The sequence below is a fragment of the Dermacentor albipictus genome, chromosome 2 (assembly GCF_038994185.2).
Source record: "Dermacentor albipictus isolate Rhodes 1998 colony chromosome 2, USDA_Dalb.pri_finalv2, whole genome shotgun sequence".
Taxonomy (NCBI): Eukaryota; Metazoa; Arthropoda; class Arachnida; order Ixodida; family Ixodidae; genus Dermacentor; species Dermacentor albipictus.
In genome coordinates this window covers 198787164-198813132 of record NC_091822.1, presented here as the reverse complement: position 1 = coordinate 198813132, position 25969 = coordinate 198787164, and the positions used below count along the sequence as shown (strand labels likewise).

At 44.7% G+C, this 25969-nt stretch overlaps 1 protein-coding gene across 2 annotated transcripts; it reads right to left on the bottom strand.

Moving 5' to 3' along the window:
- Positions 1-306: 306 nt before the first annotated feature.
- On the bottom strand, positions 307-25801 carry LOC135904525 (integrin-linked kinase-associated serine/threonine phosphatase 2C-like). Of its 2 annotated transcripts, none has more exons than XM_065435330.2 (8): positions 25552-25801; positions 25255-25455; positions 25079-25196; positions 23987-24093; positions 22416-22597; positions 22000-22121; positions 10787-10988; positions 307-1831 (listed from the first exon to the last, which is right to left on the bottom strand). In XM_065435330.2, the coding sequence occupies exons 1-8, from the start codon at positions 25580-25582 to the stop codon at positions 1679-1681; spliced, it is 1116 nt and encodes a 371-aa protein (XP_065291402.1). In that variant the 5' UTR covers positions 25583-25801; the 3' UTR covers positions 307-1678. The 2 variants fall into 2 exon arrangements, with proteins under 2 accessions (XP_065291402.1, XP_065291403.1); XM_065435331.2 differs by having other exon boundaries at positions 25255-25452.
- Between the last annotated feature and the right edge of the window lie 168 nt (positions 25802-25969).

Here is a 25969-nt window from a genome sequence, read left to right as displayed (position 1 = left end):
TGATGTGCCAAAGTAATGGAACTGCTAAATACACTAAATGCACTTAAATATAGTAAGCGCCACATCTTGAGCTATTCACAGAAATAGTGAATCACAAAACTACCATGTGACAATTAAACTCTACTGTTCATGTACAGCTGCTTCATTGCAGGGTCCACTGATGATGCACTTTCTGTGAGCTGTGACAACATTCTTTTTGTTCCAGCTATAGAAAAGAGTGAATGCTATTCCCAGCAAATTCCTATAAGGTTACTGGCTTCAATGCAATCACATCTATGGGTGCACCTTTTTAACAAACAAGCCTAATTTCTGTGGCAAAGTGTGTTTCTTTATTATATAACATTTTGCAATGAATGGAGACAATAATTTTGACAATGCAAAGCACTTAGACACTGCTTACGTTGCATATCACTCACATAAAAAAAATTTAGAAAGACATGGAAGAAAGGGTGTGCGTTCTCCGTTGTGCGAACATTGAGCAAAGCTCAGTACATCAGCAGGCAAATATGGCATCACAGGAACATGCAGCATTAAGAGGCAACTGACCAGAAATGTTTCAATGCACACAGCTGCCTGAAGACCAGGAAAAGACAGCAAACAAAGGGGGCATTTAGAACTTTAACTAGGAAAAGACAGAAAAAAATGACTCTTTGTTGCGATACACTTTCTGTAAAAGAAGCTCCCACATTAGGAGTACATAAGTATTAAAGAAACTAATCCCACAAGAGGCAGCGTTTCAAATGATCCTGCATATTGAATGCTTCACAAGACGCCAATGATGCAGTGTGTTAAGAAAAGAATGTGGTAATCAACAAATAGATGTGCGTTCAGTGATCACTTCTTTTTCAGTGCCGAAATGTAAATGAAAGATGCTTTTCCTTGGCATTCCTTACAACAAAAATTAAGTGGCAAATGTAATCCTCATGCGGCACAAACACACACAACGTAGAAGCCAACAAATTAAGACAAAGTGAGATTGCATGTTATACAATTTTCCTACTTAAATTTAGTTTTTGAATTTTTCAACATAAAACAAATAGCTTGCTTTTCCCTCTGGCTCATCAGTTACGTTAGGAGCCTGAGCATGCTGAAGACCCTGCAATATATTTTCTCGCCAAAAGCAAGGAGCCTCATAGAAATTTGACAGACACACAAACAAAAGGATTCACCTGAAGCACAGGAATGGCGGAAAGTAGCTTCAACTGAGGGCATAAAGAAAGCATAGTTAGCCACAATGGAGAAAGCAATTGTCATCGATCAATTCCTTGGTGCAGAGTTGTGTTCTTTGCATCAGAACACGTTTTGCTGATGAGTTCGGTGCTTTCGGCAGACAGAATATGTGCGCTCTGTCATCACAGTGAAGTCAAGTGCTAATATGCATTCCATAATTAAAACCCTCAGGAGTAGTTTTTTATAAATATTTCTCTCAAGCCAGTCAGTCACACTTGCCTATGTGCTCTGAAAAACACTAACAAATATTCATCACTAAAAAAAATAACAACAGCAGCATGAAGATGAGCAAGGTATGAGCAGAGGATGTGTGGACTGTCTCAAGACGAAAGAGAGAGAGAGAGAGAAAAATAAAAGAAAAGTGAAGGCTGAAGAAAAAGTAATATTGCTGCATAAGAACCTCTGGGGCACCAATACCAGGAACGCTCCCCAAAGCTGGCCCAAGGATTCACTGCCTATCTTTCTCTATGTCAACAATGACAACGGTGACATTGTCTCCGCTCAGCTTCCGCACAGCTTCATTGGCGAGTTTGCTGCAGGCGGCCTCATATCGCAGCTCCAGTGTCCTCTTCTTGTCCCCTTCTGCTGTTATCGTTTCATCCTGCAACAAGGATATAAACACTGTGAGCTACGAAGAACACTACACCTGAGGCTTGCGCACAATAAATTAGACACTGCAACATTTTTGTCGTTTTTTTGTTTTTTGGGTGTAGGGAGGAGGGATGTTGGTGCTACATGCGTAACATTACTGTTACAGTGCTGCCTCGCAGAACGAACTTAATTCATTCAGGGAGCATGTTTGTTCTGCGAGGCACGTTTTCCTACTGTTTCCTGAGGGAAACCTATTATTGAAGTCCAGGATTTTGGTTGATCATGCAATAGAAGCAATATAAGACAAAAAAATTTCTTAATGTGTATTTAGTAAGGAAGGAGAGTGCTCACAATACAAAGAGAGTTGTTGAAGGAAGGGGGAATATTTACGCTACTGTTACAAACCCACCTGCACCTCTAAGATCAACACTTGTCAGTTCAGTCTGAGTAAGTATCCATCAGCTAGATGAGATGGAAGACAGCTACTGTGAAGAACTCCTCCTGTCTGTGTCCTGGCTTTCTTTAAAGATCCAGGACAAAAGAACTGATCAGAAGCGCTCTGCCGCTCACTTTTCTTCTTCATATATAGTAGAAAGTAAGAAATAGGTATTGCCATTAAACAAATCAGCAGCTCTGTTTGCCTCTGTCGTGATGGGATGCCACTTACTCCCTTGGACAACTGTATGCTTCGTTCAGAGGAACTGGGTTCACAATGAGAGCTGAAAACCACGAGTGAGCCCAGGTCACTATCGAAATGTACACTGGGCATGCATATTTAAAATGCCTGTCTTGGGCACGTAAAGAAAAGTGTGCGCTTAAGACACTTTTTTAATGTGCTCAGGCACACATACAGCAGCAAACTTGGAACAAGCAATAGAACATTTTTTAAATCACAGCGGCTTTTTCAGTGACTGCTGTTGAAAATTTCACCTGATTCAAGAACCTGTATGAATAAATTTGCTCGAAGTAGGTGCTCTTCCAGTACCCTTTCACAATCAGAAGACTTTCAAGGGCATGATCGAACTGAGTCCGACAAGTGAAACTTGTTCACAAGCAAAATTATTTGTAGTAAAACCCGACGAAACAACTGCAAAATCATAAAATGGTAGTAAACATTGTAAGAGTTGGCAGAAATGCAATGCCTTTTTCACCTACAAAAGTAGCAGCATACTAGGCAGGCGTACATTACTAGGACCCATTGAAGAATTTCTTTTCAGCTGGTTAGTGCTGCCTGCAGAGTTATCTTCCACTCTATGAACAAGACACTGTTGCATGGACGACAGAGCTTGGTGATTAGGCTGCCAGCTACACTTGGGCAGCCTGCGTTCTTCATTTATTTCATCATTTGGCAAATAAATGAATTTTGATGGCATGTAATTATGATACTAAAAACAAATTCAACTGACTTCCCAGTGGATTTATCAAATTGCAGATTACTTTAGCTGGATTGTGGCTTTCCCATCTCAACATTTAACAATGAGGCAAAGTGGCCTTTCTTACGCTTAATAAGGTAATTGAGAAACATCAGCATAATTTCCGAGTTCTTGCGTCAACAAGATGCGCACTACCTATAGAGTAGGCAAGGAAATTACTTGTAATATAGTCCAATCTCGATATATTGAACACAGATATAATGAATTATTGCGTATATCGAATGCTTTCTACATCACCCAGAAAATCACATGCATTCTAAAACTTTAACTTCGAATGGGGTCGGACGTAAAATGGATATATTGAACTCTGCCACCTTAGACGATGTGTGCTCTGTTGACAGGTGGCGAGCTTTCCAGCAACACCCTCTAAGATAGCGGTGGCACGATGGGCATTACCGACTGCGGCGCACTATAACTGCACACATCGATTGCACCGAGGGCGCCATTTGAACATTGCAGCGTACAAAGTGGTGGCTTGGCTAGTTTGACAACGTCAATGACGCACTGTATTTGCACCACTGACGAGGAGTCAGTGCTGCGCCAGAGTTGCCAGATCGGGCTACTAATAGCCAAATTGGGCTACTTTTTATGCTGGCATCGAAAATTCCAAGTTGGCTACATGGCTATATTTGGGCTATTTTTGTCTTAAAGACTTCCAAGTCCCGAAGACCACGCCAGTTTATGAAAACCCAAATGTCATTGATGCTACAAAGATATGTAGGCAATCTCGAAGGCTGTATTTGTAGGCAATGTCAGCACTGGGAGGATGGTGTTAAGTCATGGCTACCATGTTTACATGTCATCCCAGCGCTACGCTCCCTTCTTTTTGGCGTATTTTTCAGCTGTGATGAGAAAAAAAAAAATGCATTTGGTATACATAATATGTGCTTGTGGTACTGTTACGTCCATGTTTTATTATTTTTGCACACATCGTAGTGGTGGTTGGAAAAGCGTTTTTGCCAGTTTATGGAGGTAAATATAGTGTTCTGACTTTTTATTCCGATGTATAGTGCCTGAACTTGTTAGACAAAGGAGTTTATGTTGTACTTCATGACAGCCGTGCACGACCCATAAAATCGATTTTGTGTGTTTGCTAGTGGAATTACATTTCTTTTTTCAAGTTGCATTGAAAGTAAGGTACCCAGCCGCCATCAGAAAGTTTGCAGCAGACGCATTCATACCTGGATTCACAGAAATTTACATATACGTTTTCACATTGCACAAACCTTGCCAGCGAATGCCTGTTTAAATATTGTGCCGTTCAACTCGTTTCAATACTAATACAACCTGGATTATTGCCAGCGCTGTAATCCAGGTGGAAATTAAAACTATAAACTTTAATTCACCTCTTCTGTTATGGGCCAGCAGGTCGTTCTGTTTGTTCCCACTTAGAGGTGAATTGCAGTCAAAACTGCCAATTCTTCGTACGAGGAAAATGTAAGAAGGTTTCAAGTTTTCTCCAAAGTCCAGTGTGCCTCCAAGCGACAGCATTTGCTCACTCAGCGTCGAGCTGCTTTCAAGTAAAACATACAAAATGGAGAGAGAGAGAGAGCGGGAGATAAATAACATGTTTGTTTTATGAGCCAAGCACAGGAAAGGCATCCCTATTCCAATATGTCTTGAACTTGGGCCGCCCCTTGGGCACTCGATCGTAACCAGCCAAAGCTCATCCTCGATGTTGGAGCAGGCAATATTTTGCCTGACTCTTATAGAAAAATGTCTCGGGTAAAGTGAGGTGGGAACTGAAGTTAGCTAAGAATGTGGCTCAGTAAATACCAATAATGTCATGAGTAAATCGGAAAAGAAGTCCTTCGGCTCACTGTAACAATAGGTGGTGTGCAAATGCACGTCTGAGTGGCACCTCTCATTAGAATTTGTTACGCAGATCTTGAGGCCAGTGCTGTGCTGGTTGCATGCGACGGAAGAAATTTTGTAGCCGGATATACGCAGTCAGGTTCGGACATCATCTACGCCTTCTAAGACACCTGCAGAACATCATCAAACATTATGGCCATGCTTTTGGCTACTTTGCACTCACCAAAAATTTGAGTCTGGCTATCTTTGGGCTACATTTTGAGATCATTTGGCTATTTTTTGTTGGGGCCATCTGGCAACACTGCTCTGCGCCTGCTGCACCTCGTGAGGAATGGCAGTTTGCTTCCACAAAGACGCGTGACAGCGTGCATTCACTGGCTCACTCATTGACCCCATGGCAGACGCCACTTAATACTTTGTCAATGACAGTGTTTCAAAATGTTTCGATTGACGGACGTGGAAGGAGAAAGAGAGAAAGAAACTTTATAGAATAAAACAAAATTTGAGGTCCTGTGGTTGGGGCCCCTAGTCCAGGGCTCCACTGGCATGAGCGGCTCACTGGGCTTGGTCTAGGAGGGTAAGTTGGCTATCCTGATCCTCGTCCGTAAGCTGCACCTTCCACCGCCTGTTAAAATCTTGTGTCTTTAGTTGTGTGGAATTTATGTGTCGGTCTGTTTGGGCACATCCACCTGATGTGCGGTAGCTTTGGGGTATCACCACACCACGAGCATTCGTCATTGCACAGTGTGTGGTGAATATGGCTAAGTGTATGTAGGTTTGGGTATGTGTCTGTCTGAAGTCGGCGCTAACTCCTCACCTGTTGACTGTCTAAATTTTGGTACTAAACAGACAATGGTACAACCAGTGATCACAACACACCACAGTGGAAAAAAAAAACCTAACAGATGAGAGAGAGAGAGAGAGAAAATCAGGCTAGAGGCTACATATTTGTATCAACAAAAAGCACCCCCAAAAAGTAATATCTTTCCCAATCAATACGATATAAATTATGTCATACACACATAACTGAGTTTTGCTTCTTGAGCTACCCAACATTGTGGGGATGCGCGACTCTCGCGCGTCCCCTGATATGTTTTTCCCGCATGGCGCGTCTCCTGTAATCCCGCTTCGCCGCGTGGCCGGCGTGACGCCCGCGGCGGTCGATGTGGTTGAAGCGCAGTGCGAGAGATGGCGCGAGTGTTGTGCTGCTAACGCCGCCGACAGGCGAGGTTGCTTGGGCGCCGGGAGTGAAGGCAGGTGAAGGCGCGAGGGCTCTTTCCCGGCGGGTCGCCAAACAGCGCGGACATTCCGCGCGCGCGGCGACCGATGCTTCTGCGAGACCGCCTCGCGTAGCCGCCTTCGAACGCGCCACAATTCACGTGACCATACACGCGAAGGACCAGGCGTTGGGATCCAGCATGGGGCGAACATATTCGCTTGCTTCCGGTCGCGGTGAGTCGGACTTCTAGATTTGTCGCGCGCCCATCGGCATGTTTTGTGGATAGCGACTCGGCTAGCAGGCATTGATCTATGAAAGGTGCAATAAATGCCCATGTGATTGTTTGCACTACTGTGTTGTCGTTCCTTTGTCCCAAGAGTACGAGAGGAGAACCCCACAACATGTACCATAAAAAACCAATTATAGGTTGAGCTTTCTTCAAAAAATTTAGAGGAACAGTGTCTCGTTGTTTTATACAGCGGTCTTTGGCACAATTTCCATTGTCGCATGGCCACTTTGGGACAAGAAGAACAAAATATGCACAGAGAGAGTATTGCCATTTTTGTTGTTGCCACTGCCAACATGCAGGGTGTGCAACCTCTGTGCAAACTTGCTTTTCAACTCGCAAACTCGTCTTGGAGTGCAAAATTAGCAAGTCTCGGCTTGACTTTAGCACTGCATTTAAAAACGATGTGATAGAATACACGGAAGCAAATGGGAACGTGGCGGGAGCACAGCAATTTACCATTTTCGCAATTTTCTCTGAAAGCTTCGACCTGCGGCCACAACTATGTTGTTTATAATGAACTTCAATATACCACGGAAGGATTTCTTCATGAGCGTCAAGAACACATTCTCCCAGTAATAACAAATTTGCTCATTGTAAGTGTGGTTGAATTTGCTCACAAGTGCGCTGTTCATGGAGTGGAAAGGCCCGACTTTTCACTGAAAGAGTTCTACCTGCAAAAGCAGATGAGCTTTGAGTGCTTAGAAATAAGACTGCCATGGAAGAAGGGCTATCTGCTGAGAAGGAAAGTGGTCAGGAAAGTGGTCATGGTGGCTACTGCAGTGCGAAAAACTTGAAGGTGCTATTGACAGGAAACCATTAGAAAGACAAGCGTTAACAGGCCAGCTGCAGTGATCAGCACACATGATCAGATACTTAGTGCGTGCCGCTCATTGCACGATGACAATGTTCCGCGTGCTCAGTCCTGAATAACAAATGCCTTGACATCATCGATGATGTGCTGTTGGATGTCAAAAGCGACAGCAGCCATGCCAGGACAAGAATCCTGATGGCTCAGTTGCAGTTGCCATCTCTGACGACGAATGAGCAACTTGATTAACTGCTTAGCACTTTCTTTTTTTTTTCCTTTTTATTAACCATCAAGTCAGAGGCAGACCTATATTTAGGATATACCTATATTCTTACTTGTGCAAATCTCAGTGATACACATGTGCCTGTTGCTTTCACTGCAACTGAAGAAAGAACTTAATTTGCTGTCCAAAACAAGAGAGAGTTTCACAGGAAGGCTTGAAGTGATTAATTAACAGCACTAGAACAAGGAATATTGCTGACGGCAACGTTTTGACAAGGGCACTTGTCTTTGTCAGGGCAGCAACTGTACCTGCCCATCCACTGTCATTGGCAGCTGCTGCGTACAGCGAGACCGTGCGGGCGCCATATCTTGAAAGCGATCTGCGATGTGGGCAAAGTGCACCAATGCTGGCAGCTTCGCATGTGCTGTGCTTTCGATGCTTGGGTCACATTGAAGCGGGACCGCAGCACGAAGGTTAATTCGTTCGCTGCTGCTGCCGTACTTCCTCACTCCAACGTTTTGACAGTGAGTTTCCGCAATCATAGACTGAGATGTGTTCATGTTTACCTGTACATGCGCGATACCGTGCTTGTTAATTTAATTAGTAGGTGATAGTTTACAAGTTTACACGGCCGATCAAACTACTATACTCCGTGTAGCCGTCTACTAATTTGCTATCGTAATCGATGCTTCGCCTTTCGAGCGAAACTATGACTGCCTTTTTTTTTTAATTGTTGGAATTAGAGACACGCTGAATTTTTCTAGCTAAAAAGACCATGTGCATTAGATTTCTATTTCGTTCGGGAGCGCTAGTGTCATTTCTATGTTAGTTTTCTACTTCGTGCCCATAAAAACTACGTGTGTGTTGAATTTTGGGGACATGTTAGAATTGGGTAAATGCAGTTAAACCTCAATATAATGAACTTAAATATGACAGAGCTCTCAATACAACATTTTGTAACTTCTTGTTTATAGAACATCATGTATTTAGAACCTCAATATAATGAAGTGTTTTATAGACAATTTCTACATAACAAAATTTTACTGCTGTTGCGTAGGTTCTATACCAAGACAATAAAGGGTGAGCAGGGAAGGACAGTGCCCTGATGGGCGCTGTCCTCCTGGGCGAGCAAGGGGATGGGCGGAGGGGGTAACATAATCAAGTGCACGCGACAAAGTGAGGGGGGAGTGGGTTGGAAAGGGAGGGGGGGGGGCGCATGTTGGCGAGCATCTCCATTTTTAGCACTGCCACGGCTGTGCATGGCTAAACGCACACACACATCACATGTCCTCTATTTGAGGTAATCTGCCACGTGAGCAATGGCTGAGAGGGCGTGGCACCGTGTGCTGCTTCCCACGAATTTGACGCTGGAGGTTCCGTAATCTTGAAGCATTGAAGCGAGAGGCAGCTGAAGCATTCGCTCTCCACTACTGGCGCTGTGGGCAACACTGTCAGCAGCGAGGGCACAGTGGGCAGAAAAACATGTCTGGCTTCGCTTCATACCACCGATGTGGAGATTTCGTTGATACGGCAAGAAACTATTTTTCGTCTGCAACTTTTAAACTTGAGAAAATATTTTTTTTTTAATTCAAATTTCCTTTTTCTGATGGCCCAATAATTCGGAATATTTTATGGCCCCTTCCATGTAAGCAGCGATTGTACTTATTTTATAAAAGGTCGAATTTCAATATAACGAAGTAAATTGCCGATTTTACTAATTTTGTTATGTCGAGGTATAACTGTACTATTAAATAAAGCAGTGATGCGTTTGGACGTTGTTCTTTTTGCCGTTTCTTTTTTATTTGACCTGCCGGATAATTTGGTCAATTTCATCAGTCCCGTCAACGTCGAACTAATGGAAGTCAACTGTATTACCATTATTATGGAGGAGACAACGTTATGGAGGAGACAATATGCAAAACTGACGCGCATCAGGATTACATTACGTGCATTGCAAGGAAGTTGTCCTTCAGGCAGTGTGGCCTCTGCTGTAAGAGCCACACTGATGTCATGGTAAATAGGTTCAGAGCCAAAGGAATCATTCAAGTCTGCGAAGACTTTTCAGCATCAGATTTTTTTTACGTGAAATGTCTTTAATTTCAGTCATCATAGGGGTTCGCTACCTAAAACCGCATACAACAAAATCATTCTTGCATTATTGCTTATACCTTTGCAACTGTACTACCCACACACCTTACTTTGGCATCATTGTGTAGAGGAAGGAAGCCATTACTTCGTCATTCATGTGTTGTGTGTGCAGATGACGGCGTGTTGCGCCTTGCATGATGCAATCGGAGCCAAATCTAGCTCCGCACAGGGTGGTCAGAGAGGCATAGCTTGGCAGCACGTTTGTCGATACGAGCAGGATTGGTCCTGTTTGCGAGAACTCACTCTGTCATAATAATTATAGTTAATCGAACTCAAACCAGTGCTCATAAGGAGTTATAAGGCCTACAAATGTGCAATTCGTTGCAGAAATTCTAAGCTTGCTTGACTATGGCACCCCTGCATTCGAGACATTGAGTCCAGAAAGGGCGTGAAGAAACTTGGACAGCAAACCACAGGAATGCCCAACCCCTCTGACCATGGTAGAATGTGTTTGTCTCCATACAGAGCTCAAGCACAGGAGATTGAGGCAAGCACAAAAGCCCCAACCATCTACGAGTGTGGCGGGCTTGAGCAGTGCAGGACAATCTAGGATGCCACCAGTAGGGAGGTCATTTCTTTACACTAGTGCCCAAACACCCTCTGCAAAACAAACAGGCCCACTATGAATAGAGACGGAGCACAATTACAAAATTAGACTGTAAGGCCCCCAATTGCTGCAGCATAAGCTAAGCATGTAAGCTTTCTAATGTGTGAATAAATGTAAGTTGTGTATTTGGTTATGCCATTTCTGTAACCTAATGCACACACCCTCTACAGAACGGACAAGAGTTTTCCCGAACACCACTGTTGCTGCGTCCCTGATATGTCCTACCAGATTCTTTTTTTTTTCCTAAAATGTGGTATATTAGGATCAGTGGTGGTGCTGTCGTCTGTTATGAGCAGCAGTATCACGGTCACAAATAAACAACTTGGATATACCACTGTCTATACTTGTATGAACTTCCTTTTTTGTTTGTGTCTATGTTAAGATTTACAACAGACGGTTTAGCCTCCATGGGCCACCACTCACCTGCAAAGTGGCGAGCACACTTGCAAGAACCTGGTCCGAGGTGAAGACCTTCCAGAGACCGTCACAGGCAAGCACAAGGAAACGGTCGGCAGGCGTCAGCTGGCAACGCATTACGTCTGGGAGGCAGCTGACACCACACCGCTTGTACTGGCCATCCCCAATAGAGCGTGACACCTCCAGCACACCTAGCACTCGTCCGTCCCTGCAGGCAGAGTTTCGTGAAGCCTGTTCTTCCTCCTAAGTGTTGTGACTTAACAATGCAATAACACTGTGACAGGCTACATGACCATAAAAATCAAGAAAGTCTTGTTTCAAGATCCTTCAACTTTAGGTGTCAGAAGTTGCCACTGTGTATGAAAGATCGGAAATTGCCACTGTGGCAACTTACAACCTTTCACATTGCAAATGTGCACTCCTGCCAACACACCACTGCATGTCACATGTTTTATTAGATAGACAAAGTGTGGCTGAAAAAATTTTCAGCAAGCCTGAATTATTTTACTGTCACCCTCCCATTTGCTATAAATGCCCAGATTTCGCTGTCACCGCTTTAAGATCAACAGCGAATCTGCAGCATGTGAAACCTGCTTCAGTGGTGAGATGGTAGTTCATTTTTGGGAGTGTATAGCCAGTGCTAGCCAAATGCGTTCTGCCACAGTTCAGCAGAAGGGCGAGGTTAGTGAGCAAAACCCTCTGGAATGATTTTACTGTAACAACATCAGTTAGCAATGAAACAAATCAGCATTTAATTACCTCATAGCCAGAGGTTACTTTTTCCACAAACAGTCACAAGTCAGAGTCCTTCAATTGTGCAAGGTTGAATGCTCTGATTTCATTTGGACGAGAAGAGCTGTTGATATCTATATAGCCTGTCAACAAGAGTTCTGGCCAACTTCCACGGATTGCCAGTTAGTGGTAAAAGGTGATTTTGCTTCAGAATGCCATTTCTTGTTAAAAAGTGATCCAGGTAGCAAATACAGCTGAAAAAAAAAAAAAACATCCAGCAGGACCCATCTCACTACGAATTCTGACGTTAATGCGATCAGCATTGAAGCAATGCAGAGACACCATGTTACATATCACCTCCAAAAAGCGTCATGTATGAGGTGTGTATGCACTTGGGTTCCTGTCTTGCACTTCCCACTGGACATACTGTGCAATCTCGTCTGCCATCAGGAAACATGCGTGTGGTGCATGCAAAAATATACATTCGCACTAAAGTGCCTCACTATATATGACGGGTTTGATTTTACCCAGCACTGGAGAAATGTTTTAAGGATTTCTGTTATTGAAAAGCTGCGCATACCCAGTAGCACATACCGAGTGACCCAAATCGGCATCAAAGAGGCAAACTGAAGAGCGGCACATTCTCAATGTCACATATCCATGACCCAAACAGGCCTCACTGTTGGTTTCGAACCAAGTTCCCGCAGCACAGCAGCCCAATGCTTTACCCATGAGACTATGGACTACCCAGTGCCCCAAATTGGCAGGAAAATGGTTAGAGGCATACAGTACATAGATAGACAGCCAGCCAGCCACCGGAAGACGTGTGAAGTACCCTAAGAATGCTAATCGCATGAAAAGGTATTGTTTAGAAGTGCCATTGAGTGGGTGTTGTTTAACCCATTTTAAACCTCCTTTTAGTGTGGGATCCAGCAAAGTGAAGGTTTATGGCCTTTTCTCCCTAGTTGATGCGAAACTCAGCAGACCCCTATGCTTTCTACCAACTAGTGTGCCCAGTTCCTGAAACAAGATGCCTACGGTGAAAGCAAGTGGAACTGTCGAAAACTGTGGCTGCCAGCAACCTCACCATGCTCAATGGTGTGTAGCAGCAACACTGCTTTCTCTTTTCTCAAAACTGAGCAATGATTATGAAAACAATGAGGGGGCAGCTGGGTGCTTGGCAGAAGTCCGAGCAAGGAGCAACCCAATTTCTATCCCACATGGCAGTTTAGCAAATGAAATAGTGTTGTGTGTCTGCCACTCAAGCAGAATATGCAAAATTTAAAAGGACAGGGCAGAACATGCAGACTCAAAAGCTTAAGTTTGTAGTCATGGTTAACTAAGGAAGCAAGGTGGGTTTTCATGTAGGGTTAAGCATAACTTGCAGCAATGGTCTGCATTATCAAGATGCTGACTATCATCTTGCGCAAGGTTAAAATTGATGATTGCACTCCTGAAATAAAACATATTATTACGGTGATGTTGCGAGTATAGAAAGACTATATTTACAATATGTATACAGGATGAGTCAGAGTAGTTAAGATGGCTGACCACCAACAACATGCAGCAGCCAGCATCTCCGATCCCCATTCTCCTTCCTCTCTCTTCTTTCATCCTTCTGTAACAGGACCCCCGGGTGGCGAAACGCCATCTCGACGCATGGTAGGCGTAGAATTGTGAGCGAAGTATGGCTTCAGCTGTGAAACGTGCACAACGTCAAAAGGCATCTGACTTGAGGATGCATCAAAGTGTAGCGGCGAAATCTCGTAATTTACGTCGTTAACTTGGCGTAGGACTCCATAAGTCCCTGTGTAGCGATAGAGAAGGAGAGGCCAACCCAACGACATGGTGACCAGAGGAGCACCCAAGCACCTGGCGTGAACTTAACATTGCAATGGCAGCGGTCGTAACGCTCTTTTTGTATATGCTACGAGGCTAATAAATGAGATCGAGCGACTTGGCGTGCCATGTGAGCGTGATCAATGACTTCACAAGCGTACTCAGTTGCAACACGCGGCACAGAAGGGAGGATGGTGTCGAACGGCAATGTGGGGTCGTGACCATACAAGAGATAAAAGGGCGAATATCCTGCGGTGTTATGTCGGGACGAGTTTTACGCGAACGTCACGTAAGCTAGCGTGGCGTGCCAGTCGCGGAGATTGTTGGAGACGTACATCGACAGCATCTCTGTGATTGTTCGGTAGAGACATCCCGTAAGACTTCGTTTGTGGGTGGTAGGCGGCGGACAGCTTGTACTCAGTGGCACAAGAGTGGAGGAGGTCGTCGACAACTCGAGATAAGAACGAGCGGCCACGGTCTGTAAGTAACTGTCGAGGTGCACCGTGGTGAAGAATGACGTCGTGGAGAAAATCGGCGACGTCTGTTGCGCAACTAGTTGGCAACGCCTTTGTTATCGTGCAGTGTGTCGCGTAATCAATAGCAACGGCGATCCACTTATTCCCTCTAGTCGTCGTCGGAAAAGGACCAAGCAGGTCAAGGCCTACACGAAACAACGGTTCAGAGGGAACTTCAATTGGATGGAGTCGTCCGACAGGTGCCAGAGGAGGTTTCTTCCGGCGCTAACACAATTCGCAAGTTGCGACATCACGATGCACAGAGCGGTAGAGACCCGGCCAGAAGAACCGGCTTCGTATGTGGTCGTATGTATGCAAAACTCTAGGTGTCCTGCCGTCGGTGCATCGTGAAGTTGTTCGAGAATGACGGATCGCAGATGATGAGAAAGGACAAGGAGCAACTCCGGGCCATCAAGGTTGATATTGCGGCGATAGAGGATGCAGTCGTGCAGCACGAACATGCGGCACGTGTCGTCGGTGCAGCCAGATTGCACTCCGGCGATGATGGGCTGTAAGGATGCGTCGCATTGCTGTTCAGCGCGCATGTCGGTCATGTCAGTCAAAGCCATCACGCAGGTCACCAGATCATGCGCAACAGGATTGGGAGGATCCACGAGTGACGCGAGAGGCAGTCAGTGTCCTTGTGGAGGCGTCCAGTCTCGTAATGGACAATAAATGAAAATTCCTGGAGCCGCAAAGCCCAGCGACCAAGCCATCCAGTCGGGTCCCGAAGGGAAGACAGCCAGCAGAGTGCGTGATGGTCTGTGACGACCGAAAACGTGCGGCCGTACAAATATGGCCAGAACTTGGCGACAGCCCAAACTAAACCCAAGCACTTCCGCTCGCTGTTGGAGTAATTTCTCTCAGCAGGTACCAGCAGGCAGCTGGCGTAAGCTATCACTCACTCGGTACCATTCTGCTGTTGGGCGAGAACAGCGCCGACATCGTGGCCGCTTGCGTCAGTGTGGACTTCGGTCGGTGCAGATGGATCAAAGTGGGCAAGTATGGAAGGGGTGGTCAGAAACCTGATGACAGCGGCGAATGCTTGAGACTGCTGCGGGCCCCATGAGAATGGCGTGTTTTTCTTTAGAAGATCTGTGAAAGGCTGAGCAACGTCGGCGAAGTTGTTGACGAAACGGCGACAGTAATACCCTAGTTACAGGGGCAGCTTAACCGCTGTCAAACTTGACCGTGGTTAACTCACTCAACCGTGGTTGATGCGAACCGTAGACCGCCAGAATTACACGGGCTATATCAATCACGGTTAATGGTCTGATGACGCGTCGCGTGATCGCTTGCGTACAGGCTTCATTCTGAATAATTTTTCTTCGACATTTGATCACAGTGGTATAAAGACGTTATTTTTCAGCAAAACAACTGTCATATTTGAGAGTTTTAACGTGTAAGACTGCGTTTTGCATGTGTAGGTTATTTATTTTCGATACTCCTGCTCTCAGTTGTGAGCAGCGCCTGGTGGGCATACAACTATATGAAAAGCCAGAATTAAGGGTCATAAATGGGTAAATATAAAATAAAATTAAGTCCACTGAACAAAAAGGCAAAAAAAAATTTTTAATGAACGAATGAATGTTTCAACTAAAAAACATTCATTACATAATTAAAGGGAGTACAACTTTACGCGAATGCACTTTGGAACTATACGCTTGCATTTACAAAAAAAGAATAACAAAGTTAGAACAGGCAGTGCTTTGAGGTGTTAATGTATGTACACTGCGATTTCACATTGCACACATTATCACAAAAAAAGTACATGTCAAAAACACTGAAGTTATAAGTTTAAAAAAGCGCCATCAAACTGGACAAGAAAGTGAGACACACACCAACACAGAGCGTTTGTGTGTGTCTCACTTGTCCAGTTTGTTTGCGCTGTTCTTAAATTTCGATATTTGTGCGTAGCCATCATCTCTGTGTAGAGGTGTGCGTTTCGACTATTTGAGCGCAGAGCGGCCAGATTATCGTCCCAAATGCGTATCAGTGCCTCAGTTGTCGCGTCAGACCAAATGAAACGCTTTTTGGAAGACATCTGGGAAGCAGCAGCGCTGCACTCGGGAGAAGTACTGTCCGCCATTTTTCCCGTTTCCGAAACGTCGGTTACGCTAAACCGAGGTTGCCAAGCTCGGGTGGCGGTCAACCATGGTTAGCTGCCTAACCGCAGTTTCATCTGCCTTGTAACCGTGCTAACCACGTTCAGCAATAATTGCGGTTAAGGTCGCCCGTGTAACAGGAGTATAAGAACACAGGCCAACGAAGCAGCGCACGTCAGAAGCAGAACGTGGTGCAGGGAAACTGCATACGGCGCAAACTTCTTATGGATCTGGTTGGACACCGGCTGCGTCAACAAGGTGCCGCACACAGCCCGAATTGACACTTCATGGAGTTCAGTTGAAGGCCGGCTTTTCAGAAGACCGCAAGAATTGCAGCGAGTCGGGTAAGGTGGCTGCCGAACGTGGGAGAAAAAACAATAACGTCGTCAAGATAACAAAGACAGGTGGTCCATTTGCAGCCTCGCAGAAGAGAGTCCATCATACATTGAAATGTCACAGGAGTATTGCATAGGTCAAAGGGCATGACTTTGAACTGATATAAGCCATCCGGCGTGATGAAGGCAGTCTTCTCGTGGTCCATTTCATCAACTGAAATATGCCAGTACATGTAGTCGGATTGAAGATTGATGGACGAGAAGTATTTAGCTCCATGCAAGGAGTCCAAGGTGTCACAATGTGTGGTATTGGGTAGACGTCTTTTCACGTGATTTTGTTTAAGTGGCGATAATCGACACAAAAACGCCAGGTACCACCTTTCTTTTTCACAAGGACGACAGGTGAAGCCCAAGGGCTGGCTGATGGCTCGATGACCCCTTTGAGGAACATTTTGTCCACTTCTGATTCAATGACTCAACGTTCAGTGTGAGATACCCGATAGGGGCGCTGACGAATAGAATTTGTGTCTCCAGTGTTTATACGGTGGTGAACAACAGATGTTTGGCCTAAAGGCCTGTCGCTGAAATCAAAGATGTCACTGTACGATTCAAGCAGGACACGTATGTTCATGGCCTGTGCAGAGGTGAGGTCAGGTGCAATCATTTGCATGAAGTCATCCATTAAGGAACCAGTGCTGTGAACTGCAATTGGCGCTAATAGGCCACTCTCGGCATTCAGACTCTCAATGCCAAAATTCGGAGCCACTAGAAACGCTGGCCGAGAACATGCCGGCCAGAATCACTCGAGGGCATGGCTGAAATTCTGAAGCGGTAGAATGACGTCGTTATTAGTAACCGTGACCAATGTATGCGGAACAGCAACGTTCCGGTTCAAAAGCATGTCGATGATGGGGCAAAGCACATATTCACCGTCCGGAACCTTTGGCTGGGCGGTCAAAGTGACGTAAGTAACTGCCTCGGTTGACAGACGCACATCATGAAGTGAGCACAAGTGCGGTGGGGCGGTGCTCGGAGCATCGGCGAGTTGAGGCAGTTCCAACTGAAGATCGCCGGTCGTGCAGTCGATGAGAGCAGAATGAGCGGATAAAAAGTCCAATCCAAGGATAACGTCATGAGGGCAGTTGTCGATCACAGCAAAGAGAACAGAAGTAGGGGGGCCAACTATAATTAAATGCGCAGTACACATTCCCAGAACAACCAGCATGCTGCCATCGGCCACACGAAGCACTCGGGCAGCTGCTGGGGTGAGGACCTTCTTTAACCCTTTGAGGGTCAATGATGTAAATATACGGCACCGCGAACAAGTCCAAAAATGGTTGATGCCGTATATTTACAGCGCCGTCTTACGTTTAAAAAGCGCGCCAATTTCCTAGCTTTTTTTCTGCCATGTGCTGCCACTATGTAGGAATACAGGGAACTTTTTTTACGCACCTCCCTTTCTCGGTTTTCATTGCACGGTTTGTTTTAGTGCTAGTTTGCTCCCGCGCGTCTATATACTACTGCTGGCACATCGGCGCGTGCGGGGGCGGGTCGCGGTACAGGTTCCATTCTGTGGGCGGTTTCGGCTTCATGCGCTTGCAAAACTGATGGTTATCTCGTTACTAATCGCTCAAAGGGCGACAGCCTCTTTCTCGCTCGTTTAGTGCACAGATATACGAGACATAGGACTCCGTGGGGGATTGGGCGAGGGAGGCCAGTTCCTGCTTTGCGGCAATTTTACGGCTGGCTGGTTAGCTCCTCTTTGTGGTTTCCGTACCACACCTTTGCGGTGCCTCTTAGGAAGAACAACAGGTTACAGGTTAGCTAGCATTAGCGTTGGGTCCCATCCGTTGATACCACCCACGCGTTCGTACATAGCCGCCTACTCTTCGACATCGGTGCCATCGGTCCTGCAGAAAGTTCCAGGATCCTTGGGTTGCACAACCATAACTGAAGGTGATAACAATGTAGCTGGCGACGGTGACATTGGAGGTGGCAACGACGTTGATCCTGCGTGCTCACCGTCATTCATGGTGCGGACGGTGATGCGACATCCACTTCGGAGCTTTGTTTCAAGCTGTGGTACCCTGCATCTCCCACCAATATGTTACGAGGATGTTGCGAGTATAGAAAGAATATATTTACAATATGTATACAGGATGAGTTAGAGTAGTTAATATGGCTGACCGGCAACAACACGCAGAAGCCAGCATCCCTGATCTTCTTTCTCTCTCTTCTTTCATCCTTCCGTAACAATATTCACACAGATTACCCATGCTCTTTTATTATTATTATATTTTTTAAAGTTTTAGTTCCAAATAAGCTTTTTGGTCACCGTCGTTACACAAAGGGCACAAAACAAATGTGATTACTTTAGTAAAGTAGATAACACTCTACACACTTTTTCGTAATGCCTCCATGAATGCTGAGGTTTCGACAGAATCAAACGCTTTCTCATAATCAATGAAAGCTATATATAAGGGTTGGTTATATTCTGCACATTTCTCTATCACCTGATTGATAGTGTAAATATGGTCTATTGCTGAGTAGCCTTTACGGAATCCTGCCTGGTCCTTTGCTTGACGGAAGTCTAAGGTGTTCCTGATTCTATTTGCGATTACCTTAGTAAATAGTTTGTAAGGCAACTGACAGTAAGCTGATCGGTCTATAATTTTTCAAGTCTTTGGCGTCCCCTTTCTTATGGATTAGGATTATGTTAGCGTTCTTGCAAGATTCCGGTACGCTCGAGGTCATGAGGCATTGCGTATACAGGGTGGCCAGTTTCTCTAGAACAATCTGCCCATCATCCTTCAACAAATCTGCTGTTGCCTGATCCTCCTCAGCTGCCTTGCCCCTTTGCATAGCTCCCAAGGCTTTCTTTACTTCTTCCAGCATTGTCTGTGGGATTTCGAATTCCTCTAGGCTATTCTCTCTTCCATTATCGTTGTGGGTGCCACTGGTACTGTATAAATCTCTATAGAACTCCTCAGCCACTTGAACTATCTCATCCATATTAGTGCCGGCTAATGATATGGCTAATGATATTGCCAGCTTTGTCTCTTAACGCATACATCTGATTCTTGCCAATTCCTAGTTTCTTCTTCACTGCTTTTAGGCTTCCTCTGTTCCTGAGAGCATGTTCAATTCTATCCATATTATACTTCCTTATGTCAGCTGTCTTACGCTTGTTGATTAACTTCGAAAGTTCTGCCAGTTCTATTCTAGCTGTAGGGTTAGAGGCTTTCATACATTAGCGTTTCTTGATCAGATCTTTCGTCTCCTGCGATAGCTTACTGGTATCCTGTCTAAAAGCGTTACGACCGACTTCTATTGCACACTCCTTAATGATGCCCACAAGATTGTCGTTGACTGCTTCAACACAAATGTCCTCTTCCTGAGTTAAAGCCGAATACCTGTTCTGTAGCTTGACCTGGAATTCCTCTATTTTCCCTCTTACCGTTCATTGATCGGCTTCTTATGTACCAGTTTCTTCCGTTCCCTCCTCAGGTCTAGGCTAATTCGAGTTCTTACCATCCTGTGGTCACTGCAGCACACCTTGCCGAGCACGTCCACATCTTGTATGATGCCAGGGTTAGCGCAGAGTATGAAGTCTATTTCATTTCTAGTCTCGCCATTCGGGCTCCTCCACGTCCATTTTCGGCTATCCCGCTTGCGGAAGAAGGTATTCATTATCCGCATATTATTCTGTTCCGCAAACTCTACTGATAACTCTCCCCTGCTATTCCTAGTGCCTATGACATATTCCCCCACAGCCTTGTCTCCAGCCTGCTTCTTGCCTACATTGGCATTGAAGTCGCCCGTCAGTATAGTGTATTTTGTTTTCACTCTACCCATCGCCGATTTCACATCTTCATGAAGTTTTCGACTTCCTGGTCATCATGACTGGATGTATGGGTGTAGACATGTACAGCCTTCATTTTGTACCTCTTATTAAGTTTCACAACAAGACCTGCCACCTTCTCGTTAATGCTATAGAATTCCTGTATGTTACCAGCTATATTCTTATTAATCAGGAATCCGACTCCTAGTTCTCGTCTATCCGCTAAGCACCTGTAGCACAGGACGTGCCCGCTTTTTAGCACTGCATATGCTTCTTTTGGCCTCCTAACTTCACTGAGCCCTATTATATCCCATTTACTGCCCTCTAATTACTCCAATAGCACTGCTAGACTCGCCTCACTAGATAACGTTCTAGCGTTAAACTTTGCCAGGTTCATATTCCAATGGCGGCCTGTCCAGAGCCAGGGATTCTTGGCACCCTCTGCTGCGTCGCAGGTCTGACCGCCACCGTGGTCAGTTGCTTCGCAGCTGCTGGGGACTGAAGGCCAGGGTTTGATTGTTGTGTTCATATAGGAGGTTGTAGCCAATCCTGCTCTGGTGAGGGAGTGCGTTACCGGTTCTGGTCACCGGGATCAGGCCACACTCCAGGCCTGTTTATGCAATTTTATCAACACGTGGATTTTTTTTTTTTTTAATCCGGTGGAAAATTGTGCAGCACCGGGATTCGAACACGGACCTCTTGCACGCGAGGCGGGTGGTCTACCTCTATGCCACCGCTGCATCGCTCAAAGCACGATTAAAGGACACATGCAGTATTTATGGCTCAATGTCATACTGTCACAAAGGAGAGTCGTGTCTATTATTACAAATGTAATTCGCTATCATGCCTGATATTTACTCTGGTGTTTGACTAACCTATTCATAATCCATGCATTAATCAAATGTCAATGCACACAGTGCTCACTCATAACAGTTTTTGCAGAGACGTTACAGCACAGCCTTTTGGGGCATGAGCCAGTGCTGTAGTACAGAGAAAATCTTTTCACATAGTGACAAGGATTTACCATATATTGTAGCAACATAATAAAATCTTATAAAAACATCACATCCATTAGGATAGCTTTAATGGCCTAAACACATGTGCTAATTTCAGGAACAGAATAGGAAGCTTTATATCAAGAAATGCATGACCTACAGGTGCCAGGGCATGTATGGATTATTTTGTCCATTCATGTGCCCCAGTTTTATTTAATTCAGCTTAAATAAACCCAACGAGCTGAATCTGAGAGTTGGCACATTTCCATCAGCATTATATTCACATAGTCAGCTGCACTGGAATGCACGCTATATATGATGGAATGCAGGACATAGTGACGTCAACAACTCGCTGCAGTTCGGGGGCATCAATAGAGAGTTTTAGATTGTGCATAAATATATAACCCTTGTCAAATAGTGGGCTACTGAAGAGATGAATGGCAACAACAATTGTTGCGCCATCTTGTAGAACAGAGCTCAAACAGACAGGACAAAGCTATTACTGTAGTGACCAACTACATTCTACTAAGCTACTGGTGTAAAGCATCGGCAGCAACATAATCATTACCATGCAGCCCTTCTTTTATTTTCATTGGAAGAGAAATCGCATGTAAAATAAAAACTTTTCTAAAGCATTATGGTTAGAAGAATCACTACAAGATGTCGCTACCAGCACTGCTATTGCCATCCCTGTCAGTAGTAACCTGATATGTCATAAAAGGTAAATGCATAAGGACATAGAAGTGAGATTACTGTAAAGCAGAATGGTTATATGTATTCAGTGGTGGCTCAACCATGAAAAGCTCCATTGTGAAACGCACCCAGTAACGACAGGAAAGCAACAGAAAAGCACTAACTTCACATATCCTCCTGCCTTTTGGATGCGCATCCTTTCACCATAGTCCGTTGGACTGTGATCTTTGCTCAGCGGAAGCGCGATGTGCTTCTGCGACTCCTCATGGTATCGGCACAAGATGGCCTGTAAAAATGATAAAATAAGAATGAACATGAATAAGAATGAACAACTAGAATGCATGCTTGTGGTCTGCCACACAATTGTTAATGATTACACAAATTCTACAAAAGAAAGAGCTGCTATGCAATAAAGATTTATACTGACTTCATTAAAGAAAGGCTGCTAAACAGTCATCAATGAACATGACATAATTTTGCACTTTATTCACTTAGCTGAAAAGTGAGGTCTAATAATTTGCAAAGCTTCAGGTTCGTTTGGACCAGTTTATTTAGTAAATATGTGATGAATGCCAGTCACCTTGCTGTCACCGAGGTTGGCAATGTAAAGTGTATTGTTAATGGCAACCACAATAACAGCTGTTGTGCCGTCTTTCCAAGAAGGTTTGCAACTCGCTGCCCTCTTGAGGAAATCCTCGTCTGTCTTCTTGAAGCTCTCCATGATGCTTCGCTTGATTTCCTTTTCCACGTGGCTCATGTCACCTGCAATCACAATGTGGGACAGGCATGGTAAGTGCCATTTGATACATGCTTGCAGTTGCGAAAATTGGGCCATCACGCCAGTTTCTAAAGTAAATTGTACAGATATGGTCGCATAGTTCACTTGCACAGAAAGTAGCTACCTTGAGAGAATGTGAGTTTTATTGCAGAAAAATATTACTGGCAAACTCAGTCGCCTGCAGACTGTGAGAAATTTTCAGAAAGATGCACAAGTAGTTACACCAAAGTGATCACAATGCAAATGATACAATAACCACATGTATATACATTTCAGTACACTTATGCTTTTAACTTCTGGGCTCCTACATACTGCATTAACAGATGCACTTATGTTGGTATTGAAAGGACCAGAGCAGAGCTGCAGCTTTTATTGCATCTGCACAACAGCATGTTCACTATCAAAAACAGTATCATACAACTACCATTCCAATAAACAAGAGGAGACCTTCCCTTCTCAGCTGCACCAATGCCATCCAAGAACAGCACAGGTGCCTGATCATCAGTTCAAGCAGGCAAAGACAAGAGCTGGACAGAAAGCCATGCAGTAGTGCACACTAATCTGTGAATAATTTGGCAAACTGAAGAACTTTTAGAGTTGGTAAAGCAAAACGAAAAATCCTGTTCTAACACAAACCAAGCAAAATGTGATTTGACTGTCAAATAGTTTACTTAACATTTCAAGCTCCACTTCAAAGCAAGTTAGCTAACCCTATGAAGAAGATAAATTACAAAAAACAGCAGCATGTTGTAGCTCATTTTAAGACATAAGAGTACGACACCCAGTAACGCTCTATCAGGGACATTTAACTCAAGGAACCTGTTATGCTCTGTAAGAATAGAACACAGCTACAATTTGCAAAGAAAACGTTTTAAAGGTGCCTAACTCAGACCTGCCCAGACACCTGATTGAAGAATAGCCACATTTCAGTGTCATGGGACACTCAGGTGTCTCACAGCACAAGAAATATAAGCCAGCAAATGTCCTTGTCAGATATAACTGAATATAGTGTGTGCTGACCTTCTAAAAACAGTTTACAGGAATTCATGCCCTGTATTTTCACTATTAAGAAAGAACCACTATTAACGAGCAACCATTCATAACCTGGTCAGGTTGTCTGTGCCTTGTCAGCATTACAAAACATTACAGGTAGATAGTGATATGGCAGACTACAAATGTAGTACCACACAGGAGTGCAATCTCTCACAGCTGTGGCCATAACAGGTATGTTTTCTTTTACCACCTCACTGCGTACGTATGACGTGGGTGCAGCTGCTGAGGGAGAGGCAAGAGAACATGTAGACTAATAAACTGACCTTGAGCCCTAAGTGTTTAAGCAAGGGAGACAAGAATGGGGAGGAGGCAGGCAGTACCCTTCGGGAATCGGGTGGCGAGCTGCCGATGCAGCTGCTGAGCTGCGTGCCGCGACGCTCTCGAACCGTTGTGCCCGTCAAAGACAGCATAGTATGCAAGCCGACATCTGCAACATAAGGTAGGTGGCGTTAAATGTGGCCTCCAATATGCTCCATAAAACACTGAGTTTGCAAACAAGTAACTGAAGTAAATGGTACAACCTTATTACACTAAGCAAAAGAAAGTGCTCCATGCTACAAGTAGCTTGCAAAGACGTATCCCCACAAAGCCCAAGGTATCATTTTCTTTAGGCTGAGTTTCATACTTCAATATTCTAATTGAAGCATGGAACAGTTAACACAAAGCCCACAGTAGTGTTTTTGGTATGCTGGAGTGAAGTCCCCTTACCAGCTGTGGATAGTTCATCAAGCTAATCAATAATTAATGTTTACTCAAGTAACATTGCACTGCTTTTTGGCACAAATGTGCTCTTCATGGCTCAGAATAAATATGAACACATTACCCAATAATCTTTAATCTGGAATGGTGTTTGTGCTCTGCGGGGACATTCTTAAGAGCAAGTTATCTGGTTTAATGTTAGCTATGTTACATTGTAGTAGTAGTTTTATGAACAGCTTCGTTTACCAGATTCCAAAATTGCTTTAAATGCCAGCTCAATTTAAGACTTGCTAAGTCTGGCACATGAGTGTGAACTCCAAAAGATTCTTCCTAGATGCTACGAAGCTGCGTGAAGCTACAGAGCAATGGAGTGAGGAAATGTATGGACTATGTAGTTCTTTCAGTCTGGTCAGCATGGAACGTTTCACGAGTGATTCAAGAATCACTAGTCTCAATTACAGTCTAACTGTGAAAGGCAAGAGTCAAGCGTAGGCTCAGTTAAGCGCGGCATGCTTATGACGCTAATATGATACAAGCAGCATCCGCAGGTGATGCTGTCTGGCAGCTAGCAGCGAAACTGTACGCTTTCTTGCAAAAAAAACGAGCACAAGTATTTATATAGACGCAAGTTGCGTGGCCAAAATGCACTGTTGTGGTCGTCTACAAGAAAACGATCGCGAAACTGGCCAACGAAGCACCACGTCGTTACTAACATGGAACCGTGCAACTGAGGAATGTCTGTGTGGTAAGCATCTTGGATGACGTGCGCGTCTTGCATGTCCTCCCGCTCTCCCTTGCGTTCCGCCACGAAGCCACGCAGCGTAATGACACCTGCAAGAATGGTGTTAATTAGCAAGGGTAGAAGAGCATGGAGATGGATCACTCGTACTTTGCGCGGGCCTCTTATTCTGCGCGTCCTCCTCATCTTCTCGGGGCCTCTTGATTGACTGTGGAACGGGCTCCTTTTCCTCGGCTGAAGAGGGTGATGGCAAATCGTCGAAAAGTGCGTCGTTCTGCGCCTTCGTGATCAGTTTTCGGCCGATCTCCTTGGTCACTGGCTCCTGCCGAACGGCCTTGGACACGCTTTCTGCTTAATGCAAAGCATAAAAATCCAAGACACAAAGTGTGAACGACACCTTTGAAACCACTACCATACAGAGCGCCGAGAGGGTTTCCCAAATGATACCTGGCTCTGGGAGATCGCTGAACAAATCCATCTGAAAGCTATCGAAACAATACTCAACACTAGCAATAAAAGAAAAGAAATACAATGTCTCACAGGTGACTCGCCACGAGTGTTTTTAAGCATAAGTTGTGAGAAAGCGCTGAAATCGCCTCAAGTCGCTCGTACACATCATGCGCTGTTCAGAGCGACGCTCTCAACAACCCGGCGATTCCGGCTACCGCCAGCCAGCGCGCGCATAGAACGCGCGGATGGAGCACTCAGCCAATCCTTGGCTAATCGCTTCTTGATGCATGAAAAAAAATTACTTGAGAATAGCAAAAATAAAGCAGCTCCACAAGAAGGTAGAGTTTAAAAGACCACTATATTTAAATTTAATTAATGAGACTTTTTAGGTTCTAAAAAAACAAACAGCGTAATT

Coding starts and splice junctions, on each gene's coding strand:
- LOC135904525 (XM_065435330.2), bottom strand. CDS start 25,582: ATGGATTTGTTCAGCGATCTCCCAGAGCCAG. Junction 25,456..25,551: donor CAGCGATCTCCCAGAGCCAG/GTATCATTTGGG, acceptor CTTTGCATTAAG/CAGAAAGCGTGTCCAAGGCC. Junction 22,122..22,415: donor CCAACCTCGGTGACAGCAAG/GTGACTGGCATT, acceptor TCATTTTTACAG/GCCATCTTGTGCCGATACCA.